The sequence below is a fragment of the Colossoma macropomum genome, unplaced genomic scaffold (genome assembly GCF_904425465.1).
Source record: "Colossoma macropomum unplaced genomic scaffold, Colossoma_macropomum, whole genome shotgun sequence".
In the NCBI taxonomy this organism is placed as follows: Eukaryota; Metazoa; Chordata; class Actinopteri; order Characiformes; family Serrasalmidae; genus Colossoma; species Colossoma macropomum.
The window spans coordinates 10203052-10214926 of NW_023494787.1; the positions used below are offsets into that span (position 1 = coordinate 10203052).

Here is an 11875-nt window from a genome sequence, read left to right on the forward strand (position 1 = left end):
ATTCAGTTTTAATCACGTAATGAAATGGTTAAGATGTAAGAAGTCATTCAAAATGGTTCAACATGAAACACTCCATTCTGGAGAAACTTCCTCAGTCAGAAGAACTGTTCACAGTGGTGGTGACGGGAACCAGACATGTGAAGTGTTTAATGCTTCTAAAAGCTACATCACACAAAGTTACTACATGAAATGGTTACAAATATGTTGCCTGATGCCTGTGACCTTATTTATGATACTACTGAGATAAGGTTTTGGCCTAAAACATATTTTTTCAATGGCAGAGAGTTACATGCAGGGCATTTTGAGGTAAAATACCACTATTTTAACAGTAGCAACGTTACATATAAAACTCAGAAGGCAAATGTAATTTCACTGGTGGTTTTGTATACTAAATAAAATAACTAAATCTGTGTTGTAGACCTTGTGCCTTGTGATTTTTGCCTCCACCACTGCGGAGGAATCCAATTTGGTAAGTTTCACTACAGTGAACCATTTCATATCACAAAATCTCCAAAGCAAAATTAAAGAACTAAAGAAATATGTCTTGGCTGATTTGGAGGGGGAAACTGTGTAAATTTGATTTTGTTTTGATAAACTCACCTTGGCTCACGCATTTCATGGCGATAAACCTGAGGGCTGGGGCCCTTTAGGGCCACTAACATATTCTTTAGTCCTTTTGGTTTCTTCAGGCTTGTTCTGCAAGTCCCAGGCTCCATCCCAGTCTTCACCACCTTCCTTTCTCCACATGAGGTTGTTTGGGTGACTCATTTGGGCAGCAGCTGCTGGTACGGCACAGTGAGGTTACCCAGATACCAGAATATCCAGAACACCAGGCTGAGGAAGATGATGATTGGACCAGAGAGGACGAAGAAGTCCCAGAAGCTTAGAGGAGCAAATATGCCCAAGAGAAAGAGGATGAGTCCGGCCACGTCGAAGAAAATGGCCAGAACGAAAAAGCCGAAGCAGCGGCCCACAAATTCGGAGCACTTCATCCCCCAAGAGACAGAGACAAGCTGCACGGCTCCTGCTGCTTCACAAGGTCTTTATTAGGACAAAAAGGACAAGAAGAAAAAAATCTAAGACTAACACAACAACATTCCTGCACCCTGAATTTCCGTCCCTGTATCCAGCCAGGGCAGGGCCTCACAGAACGAGTTCAACAGCCCCGGCTATGCAGCGAAGTCAGCCTCCATGACATTGGGAGATGAGTCATCGCTAGACGGCTCGAAGATTTTCAAAAGGGAGTTTTGTAGATTGATAGTTAATCTCCATTAATGTCTTACACAATATACAAGATGTGTGTGTGTATGGCCTTATTACATGTTGCTGCATGCCACACATCTTTGAGCAAAAGAATTGGCCTATTATTATGTGATGCTTAAAGTGATAGTCTGCTACTTTGGTTTTGCTCCAAGAGCTATAAGGCTAATGTAGCTAAAAGTAATGTAAGATTATATGTGAACACTAGTTTTCCCTTTATCAGTCAGGACATGTTTGGTGTCTAAAGCTTTTTCTTCTTTAGTTTTGCACTGGAGCTACGGGGCTAATGTAGCTAACAAGTAATGGAAACTAATGTAAACCAGTTAGCATAGCGCAAACTGCATGCCTAAATAATCACACTCATCTCAAACCATGTTAAGTAATCTCCTATGGACTTGCTTACGTGGTTTATGCCACTATATGTCATACTGTTTCAGAAGCCAATTAAGCAAGCCTAGTCGAGTGATGCTAGTTGTTGGGGTTGTTTGGTGCTTTAGCTTAGCTGGGTTATTATCTGGACTAGATAAATGAACAAATCCTTAAAACTAATTATCTTATGATATATTTCAGTAACATCTGTTAACACTGAAAACAGAGCATGTATAATGTATTATTATATATTTGACTGAAGCAAAATCGAAATTGTATTAAAAAATGAAATGTCTGTTAATGGAATTAAATACACTGAATAAAAAGATATACAGAGTTTGATTCATTTTTATTGTTTTGTTAAAAAGCCATATAACAAAATGAGCATTTCATAGGGTGTCTTTACAACAGGGGTGTACAACTCTGGTCCTGGAGAGCCAGTGGCCAGCACAGTTTGGTCATTTACCAACTCAAACACATTGCCAGCTTTAGTGAGCATGTTTGAGTAGGGATACCTCTAAACTTTGCTGGACACTGGGCCTCCAGGACTGCAGTTGTGCACCCCTGCTTTACAATGTTTTGTCTCATTCTCATCATTGTAGGAAAACTATAAAATTGATCCAATTAAATTTAATTTAATTTAACTGACAAACCTTTCAGGTAGATCATAATCATAATAAGAGAATTTACCACTATTCTACTACTATCAGCATTACATATAACATCTCAGAAGACACATGTAGATTTACTGGTGATTTTGAGAGTAAACAAAATGGCTATAGTGCAACCCCGGGTTCCCATCATCACCACAGTAAAGAAACCTGAATTGGTAAGTTTCACAATTCATATCAAACCAATCTGAATGACATTTTTTACATCTCAACCACTGAATTTTGTAGAAAGTTTGAAAGCAGTGAAGAATTCCCCTTTAAAGGGGAAATTCAGCAATTTTTCAAAATTTCAGCATAATTTAGTCATTGAGATATAAACAAAAAATTCTGATTGGCTGCTTGAACCTCTTTACAGTGGTGGGGACAGAAACTAGGATAGGGATTGGATAGTGATTGCAATGTCTACAATGCAAAAATTCGATATACCTTTCAAAAGACCAGTTAACCTACAAATGTCTCCTGGGTTTTTATATGTAATTTTGATAATGGTGGTAAAAGTGTATAATAGTGTTACATCTGAAAAAATACAGGTTTCTTTGGGTACTCTTTGACTTTACAACACCCTGCATTTTAAAAATGCATTTCAGGCCAAACGATTATTGCAAAACTATCATAAAACAATGTCTCAGCCATTAGGCAATAAATTTATAAGCACTTCATGTAACAGCTTTCTGTGAGGGAGCCTTTAGAGGCATTGTACTCTTCAGATGTCCGGTTCCTGTCACCACCACTGTGAACAATTCTGACATTTCTCTAAATCAAAGCACTTCACATCAAATGTCTTTCCACACATACACGACACACACTCAGCAGCATTCATACTACCACCCTGCACTTTCTTCTTCTCACACACACCACTGCCACCTTGTGATCTCTCTCTCACACACACACCTAGCTCTCCATCTCACAAACCTCAGATAACACTCACACCGCCACCTTGTGTGCTCCTTCCCCATCTCACACATCAGATAGCGTTCACCTTGCCTGCTCCTTTTCTTTCCTTCCTTTCTTTGTATCTCTCTCTTTAGCTTCAGCACGCAGTAGACTTGCTGATCGCTGGCTGATTCTGGACTGTTGTCCAACCTTAAAAAATTACTTCCTCCACCAAAAGATCACAAAATGCACATATATTCATACAAATTTTACCATTAGTTTCACACACATTCTATAAAACTATATTCTCACTACATATTTACATATTGCATATTTAGTACTAGTTACAAACATTTCATCAAAGTACATACACCTGCATAAACTACCATTCAAAAGTCTAGAATCAATGATTTCCATGATATAAAAGCAACTTGGTTGCAGATAAATGTATAAAATTATCATAAATGTGTAAAATGATTCTATATTGATGTGCAAGGCTGATGCCATTTTTGACTGAAAAGGTCGCACGTATCGCACGTTTGGGTTTGCTCGTTTACTGTTATCTTTTGCTCTTTAATCTTGCTATTAACCCTTCTGGTTACCTGCTTTGACTAAATACCTATTCTGTGTCTTATTGCGTTACCCTTGTCCTGTCCAACTTCACAGGTTTCAAATAATTAGTACGAAGCTGGGAAGCAGTAAAACAAAAACAAAGCAAGACATATGAGAGCTGTTGCTGATTATGCAATGGACCCAGAAAGCTGGGAATAAAGCTTAGAATAAAATAAAAGTAAATCTAAAGCTGCACTGTGTAATACGTGGGGATTTGGAGACCTCTCTGGTGGAAATATGTAATTGCATCTAACATGCGGCCAAACACTTTGTAACAATAGTAATGTTTTGGAGACCTTCCCCCAGGGGATGAATCTGATGAATGTGTGACAATTGAAATAGTATTCAAAAAGAACTTGGTGAAGGACGTGTTTCTGAGGATGTAAGTGAATTATCTACTATTTTTTATCATACTAACATCAGTATAATGTTGATTTTGCATTTGACATCTAAACATCGAGCAAGAGCTTCTTTTTGAGCCTGTGCATATGAAGTTAACAGGTAAAGACGTATGACATGGTCTGAAAAGCTACAATAGACTTTAAAATTAATATTTCAGGCTTTAAAAGTTGACTCATAGCAGCGCACACACACCATATTTTAGCGTGATTGTAGTCTCCTGACTCAGTAATGCTACTTCTTTCAATTTTAACTACAAAAAATCTTACACAGTGCATCTTTATAATAAAATGTAATAAAGTTCAAAAGTAGTGATCAAAGTTTGAGACAGTAACTTGACAAGGAATTACTATAAACAGACTTGCAGTGTATTTTTATCATTTAATAACTTCTTTTTTTTCCAAAACACATGAAATGTTGACTAAGTAATCTACAAACTCCTGTGAATGTACTATATGGTATTTAAATCTACAGTAACAAAAACTATTAATATGGCAAGTGATTCTGAACTGTTGAAAGGTAGTGTATGTTCAGAAAAGAAGTGAAAAACAAAGTTACTGGCCTGAGTCTGAGTGGAAAGGTGACCCTTTCTGAACATGCATGAAGTACCTGCACAGTTGAAACCGGAGAACTGTTGGCTTTCAGCCAAATGACACCGGCAGCATTTGTTTATTGACGGCCAGACCAGTCTGACCACTCTCTCTCTCTCTCTGGCACTTGGGCAGTTAATGTAAACGTCCATCCTGTGCTGCGTTTGCATCCTGGTTCAGTCTGTTTGACTGTGAAATCTATTTCCTAAATCAAGGCGTGATCTTCTCTGGAGGTCACGGTGGCTACTGTGCCAAGTCAAACACTGGATACTGTTCATCAGTCTAATCACGTTCTAACAAAAGGTTTTATGTCCAAAAAAGATAATTTATCTAGAAAATGAAGTGTTCTTAACTTTTAATGTACATTAATGTAACAAAATGTTATTCCAGTAATTTTTCAGCATTTCTATTGAAACTAAATGTTCACACAATGTAACGGGCAGTTGCCAAATCCAAATGGTGTAAAAAATTTAAAAATGCAAAAAATAAAAAACAAACAAACAAACAAACAAATAATTAGGTTACAAATTCTCATATGCTTATTTTGGTGGTTCCTTGTAGCTACTTGAATGTGCAAACTGTTAACAAACTTGCTGGTGTAACTACTATTATCAACAAGGTTAGGGTTGGGTTTTGTGATGAAGTTTAGAGTGAATGCTAGTGTTGGGTTTAGGTTTTAGGTTGAGGTTGTGGTTAAAGTAATCTAATTTACACAATCTACCACGTATCCCAGATGTAGCTGACTAGCCAAGACATGTTTGGTGTCCAATTTTTGCTTTATTAGTTTAGCACTGGAGCTAAGAGGCTAACATTGCTAACAAACACTAGATCCCAAATCTTTCTTGTAAATACATCTCCGAAACTTCTCTCAACTCAAAAGATTATCTCAAAAGGTTTGGGTGACTATTGACTTCTACTGTTTGTTAGCAAGGGTAGCCTCATAGCTCAAGTGCTAAACTAAAGAAGCAAAATCTGGACCCCAACATGTCTTGACTGATCGACTACATCTGGGGTACGTTGAAAACCACTGATCACTGAACCATTCTTTGAAAGTTCAAACAAAGTAGTGTCAGTCTTACAAACTAAACATGAAAATTTAGGGACTTAATGCTCCCACTAAAATAAATATACAGTTCAGAAAAATGGATGCTTTTCCATCTTATGAAGCTTCCTCTAGCCACACTGTATATTGCACTTTTTACAGAGACTGAAATGAAACAAATTCAAATAAAATGAATGGAATTGCACCATTTTATACAAACATTGTAAATCTCGGCATAAAATCTCATCAGTCCAGAGATGCATCCGCTGAGAGACTCTTCCATAAACACGTAACCTGGAAAACAAAAAGGATATTTTAAAGTTTGAGCTAATAGACAGACTTATGCATTCTACAAATCTCCTCAGCAGTTTTCCCAAGAAATTACAGATGGTACTGACAGTGATATTTAAATCCAATAATTTTTCTTTAAAATAAGTTACTTTTAATTGAAGCACTTCAATTAAGATGATCATTTAAAGGTAGGCTAACATACTCAAACTACTCAAACTCTCTAGTAGCCCACAGGAAGAAATGCACATCTAACAACATCACATCACATAGTGTGAATGTGATATTTCAGAATATATTTGTTAAAGAATTTGATCAGAAGGATTCTGTTTTCAGACTGATACCAATATCCATTGAAGGTAGGTAGAGTATCTTTGGTAACACTTTATTTGAAGGCTACCTACATAAGGATGTCATAACAAATACATAAACATTGAATAATGCATTTATAAAGCAATACGTGAGTATTTATGAACAGCATATTGCTGCTGTAATCGCACGTTATCATAAGCTGAAGTAAATGACATTGTATTGACGTAAGGGTTTTGCAGTTTAACTCATGTAGAACTGATATAAACTTCTAAACTAGACCTTCCTTCTGAGTTCCATGACTTGGGTATGATGCTTCATAACAGTGTTATAAATGGAGCAAATGTCCATGACTTTAGTTTAAAGTCCTTTATGTCAACGCAATGCCATTTACTTCATAGAACAGCTTATGTCATCTCATGGTTACTAGCATAAGCTGGTCATAAATAATAAATATTGCTTCATAAATATGTTATTCAATGCTTATGTATGTGTTATGTAGTCCTTATGTAAGTAGCCTTCAAATAAAACATTACCATATCATATCATATTACCAATCAATATAAACTGTTTATGTAGATTGTCTATTTTAGATATTATTTGCATAAAGGTATAACTTGACTAAGTCTGCTGGAAGGGGGACTCTCACTCCCAACAACCCCCACCTCGAAGTTTTAGCTTTCTGATTTCTTTCTTTAAGCTTTTGCCTTAGTTAAGCCTTTGTGTGTGAAGTTATGTGTGTTCGTGTGAACGGGCCAACCATTTTTTTTCTTTCCATTTTTATGTTCCTGTGATCCTGAAAAAAACTTATTCTTATTACATTTTATAATCTATTTTACTTTCAAAATTCAATGCAGTTCTTCCCTTTTGAAGTATACTTCATCAGTTATGCTATGGCGAACTACCCAACACCATCGATATTGATATGCCATCCTTACAGATAATGCTTTCTACTCTAAGAATTCATGTCAGATTAAACTGAACATCCAAGATAGCAGACAGTTTTGGACCGATTCTGGCTTTTCTATGTGAGTGCTTGTTGACTACTGAGTATACGTTAGGCATGCAGGCCAGAATAGGGTCAGATCCTGGACAGCTTCATACTGTTTTGCCTCATGTCTACATTTGTGGGACAATTTTGGCATGAATATTGTGAACCAACAATGTAGTTGGGCTGGACTGGGACCAGATTTGTGCCATATCCTTTAGTTCTACTCACTTTAGAGTGTGTGGGCCAGATCTGGGCCAAGGACCCAGCCATATACTGTGCCAGAACAAATCAAAGATGTGGCCCACAAGTGAGCCAGACAAATTTTGCTAACTGGGATGTCAGTAACATTATGTTTCATATGCCGTAATCAGTGCAGTCATATTACAACTGTACTACTGATTCACTGATTAGCATCTTCCACTCTCAGGAAAAAAGAGTAAATATATCTAACAAGAAGCAAAGATGTTAGCAGGACATGACTCAACATATGTCTACGCCAGCGATTAAATAAGGAAATCAAACAAGAGGAGCAGGCTGGGTTGCAAAAGCAGGATAAAGCCAGAGTAGGGTCAACACAGCCTAGCTAAACAAAGAAACTTGTGTAAATGAGGAGATTAGCCTACAGCTAACATATCACACAGCATACAACGCCAAGCACTGGAACAAACAGCTTATAACATTCATATAAACCTGCTCTGAAGTGAACTCACCCACTCTCACAGCAGGTTCTCCATGTTAGCCGTCTGTAGATCAGACTTTTTCTCTTCCACAGAGTTTTTCTCGTCCTTGTCCTCCTCGTAGCCTTGGTTGTGGTAACAGGTAGATTTGCCCCACGTTACCTTCGAGCCTGCGTGGTGCAGTGAGGCAGCTTTCTGTCCGACATCACCCTCTCCTCCTCCTCCTCCTCCTCCTCTTTCCCCAATCGTTTTCATCACACTCTGCTCCTCGTCTTTCCTCTGGCTTTTGGAAATCCTCTCGGTCAACTTTCTGGCCAGCTGTTTAAAGCTGTGAGCGGTACTCGCTCTGCCTCTCCTCACGCCCTCCTTGGCCACCTTAATGTTGCCCACGTACCACATCAGCCACCAGGCCAGGCTGCAGAAGACGATGATAGCGCCGGTGTGGATCAGAAAGTCGCCGTAAAACCTGCCGTCCACCTGCAGATTCGCGAAGATCCCCACTAAGAGAACGATGAAGCCCACCAGGTCGAAGACTATGGCCAGAACGAAGAGCGGCAAGCAGCCGCCTATGAAGCTCAGGTCCATGTTGAGGAGCTCCGAGTGGCGCCGCGACCCGCGCGAGAGACTTTTAGACACTCCCACTGAAGACACGCCCACTACAAGACAATGCACAGTTCACGCCCACTGTAAGACACACCTATCGAGGACACACCCAGTGAACGACATTCAATCGGCAAGACACGCCCATTCCAATCACGTCACTCCAGGTTATAACTTATTGCTTTTTTTTCATCTTTTTAAAATTGTTTTAATTATTATTATTATTATTATTATTATTATTATTTCGTTACATTTTTGTAACTTTTTTCTTCAGTTTTAAGCTTAGATCCTTAAAACAGATGCTTCTTCAAAGGTTCTTTAATTAAGAAAATGGTCCTATATAAAACCATGAATACTCAAAGAACCCTTTGCATGATTAAAGGGTTCTTTGCATGGTGAAAGGGTTCTTCAGATTGATGGAAAATGTGCTGTGGATGGTTCTGTATAGCACCAAAAAGGGTTCTTCTATTGTTATGATGTCAAGCTTGACACAATTGAAGAACCCTTGTTGGTGCTACATGGAACCCTTTTCAAAAAGGTTTATATGTAGGTGCTACATAGAACCATCTACAGCACATTTTCCATCAATCTGAAGAATGCTTTCACAATGCAAAGAACCTTTTAATCATGCAAAAAGTTCTTTGAGTGCTCGTGGTTCTACATCAAACCACTTTCTTAACTAAAAAACCCTTGAAGAACCACTCTTTGTGTACGCTCTTAAAAAGATGGGTCTTTAAAGGTTCTTTAGTATAGGGAATAGTTCTATTTAAAACCATGGGTACTAAAAACAATTTCATGGTGTAGTGGTTCATTGCATGGTGAAATGGTTCTTCAGACTGATGGAGGATGTGTTGTATATGGTTCTATATAGAACCTTTTTGAAAAGGGTTCTATATAGCACCAAAAAGGGTTCATCTATTGTTATTAGCTTGACATCGTAACAATAGAAGAACCCTTTTTGGTGCTATATAGAACCCTTTTCAAAATGGAAAATCTCCATTCCGAGGGCTGGGCAGTCCAGGACTAGGCTTAATCTTGTGTGGGAAATCAACCCTAAAGGTAAGAAAGTGTATAAACTTCTAAATAACCTTAACAGACGTATATTCTTTAATGAAATTGTTAGATTGAATTCCTTTTTTGTTATTGTGCCATGCTAACACACATAGCCAGGCAAAGCGTATTAATGCTAAAACTATTTTACAACAGTAAACAGCACAACACCAACAACATCAAAAGCTAGTAGTGTTGGGACTATCTTAGCAACGCTCCCCAAGAAATTATTTTTAGCCGAACAAGACCAGTGGCTGCTTACATAAAACATCTCAAATGTTTGTCATAAGCTAAGTCTGTAAATTTCATATAAAAGTTTGCAACTGTCAAACACTGAAGTGCTGAACTTAAGTCTTTAACATTTCAACTTAACTCAGTTTATCATTATAGATTATTTACATTTCCACAACAGTTCCCTGTTAAGTACTTAAGGTAAAGGAAAAACTTAAGGCCACTTAAGATGTTTTATACAAGTGACCACAGGACCTCTTTACTTGAATGGGGAGAGATCTATAAACCTAAACTGATCGCTACAATAATGTTAAAAACATATTTGAAAGCACTGGTAAAGCCTGACCAATATCTAATAAATAGTGGTGTTTGGTTCAAATAACACAATTTTTTCAGCTTGTTTCAGCTACTAGTGATGGACATTCTGGCTCTTTTCAGTGAGTGAGACCATCTGACTCAGCTTACAAATAAGAGTCAACTGTTTTAGGCCCCACGACTCTTCATTTATTAGCATTGTTAGTTTTTTGTTCCCCGAATCACCCAACATAGCGATATCTTCTATCATTAAACTTTCAACAAAGCCTCAGTCTACCTTCCTAAGTAATTAGCAAATTAATTTTATGTTTTATGCATTATGTTTGTTATTTATAAATCTAATAATCTACTGGTAAGTAGTTACACTGGATGAATTTCAGGAGGCAGAGATCACAAGAAAGGCAAACGGCTAAATGCAGGCAAATCAATCAGCCAGTCGTAAATAAACAAAGGCAAGTAAAAGTAAAAAGAAATAGAAGAACTAACAAGGCACACTTAGAAACATGGTGAAGAACTACACGATAACTGCCAAAAACAAAACCAGAGACAATCTAACACAACAAGCATCAGGTTTCAGGACGGTAAGGGGGCAGAACCTGTATGTTCCCAGGAGATTGTGTGTGGGGTGGTGGGGGGTGGGGGGTGTTTGAATGGGCTTGTGATTGTGTCAAAAGATCCACCCTTTTGTTTTATGTCAAATTACAAAAGAAGAGCGAAAAACAGGTCTTCACTGCAAGTTAAAGAGCCAATTAATTCATGAACAGCACATCACTATTAGCTTTAAGCAATGCACATATCTCCACAACAAAGGTGGCTTTTTCCTGCTTTCACATTTACCAACAAGCTGACTGGCTCTTTTTATTGAACAAAAGCGTTTCCTAAATACAGCCTCCTTGTTATTCATAAATGTTGATCATAAAAACAGAACCAGCTAAAAAAGTGAATGTTTCCCACAGTGAGCATGTCCTGCGTCTTGAACTGAGATTGGCAAGTAGTGTCCCAAACAGCAATACAAACAGCAGTTAGCAGCAGTTAGTAAGAAGCCAAAGTTTTAAGCATAGTTTTTCTAGTGAAGCGTCTGATAAAAAAAACTAAATCTCTATTTTATCCCATTTTAGTACAGTTTTGTGTACTTACATTTCACCTAGTCTTGTCCTCCCAAAGTCTCATGTTAGAATAGAACAGGCCCTGGATGCTGGTGTTTTGCATTAAGTTTGCATTTTAGGAATTTAAAATGAAAAACTTAAAAAAAAAATATCACATTTTGTGTTGCTTGTGCGTCAGTGACGCTTTAGTTCCTGATCATGTGCTGCTTTTTCCCTCATGGACATTTGCCAGTCAAATGATCCAGCACAGGCCTACAGAATGTCCACATTAAGCAAATGTGTTGTAAGGTCAGCTCCACTTCCACATGAAAGCCATTTGCAGTTCTGTTCACTGTTTTTTCTATATATATATATATATTTATTAGAATGCAGTTTGGAGTTTAGTTTGTCTGCACAATATAGTTTCAGAGCAACAACAGGAAACAAAGTGAGAGTGAAAGAGTTTAACCTTTTACCTCTTATATACTCTCCTGTGTCTCAGCGTTTCATCAG

The 11875-nt window shown here is 37.8% G+C and overlaps 1 protein-coding gene across 1 annotated transcript; it reads right to left on the minus strand.

Moving 5' to 3' along the window:
* Positions 1–5270: 5270 nt before the first annotated feature.
* LOC118805024 (transmembrane protein 238-like) lies at positions 5271–11489 on the minus strand. Its single transcript, XM_036565627.1, has 3 exons — positions 11415–11489; positions 8115–8737; positions 5271–6110 (listed from the first exon to the last, which is right to left on the minus strand). The coding sequence occupies exon 2, from the start codon at positions 8664–8666 to the stop codon at positions 8121–8123; it is 546 nt and encodes a 181-aa protein (XP_036421520.1). The 5' UTR covers positions 8667–8737; positions 11415–11489; the 3' UTR covers positions 5271–6110; positions 8115–8120.
* Positions 11490–11875: the final 386 nt, after the last annotated feature.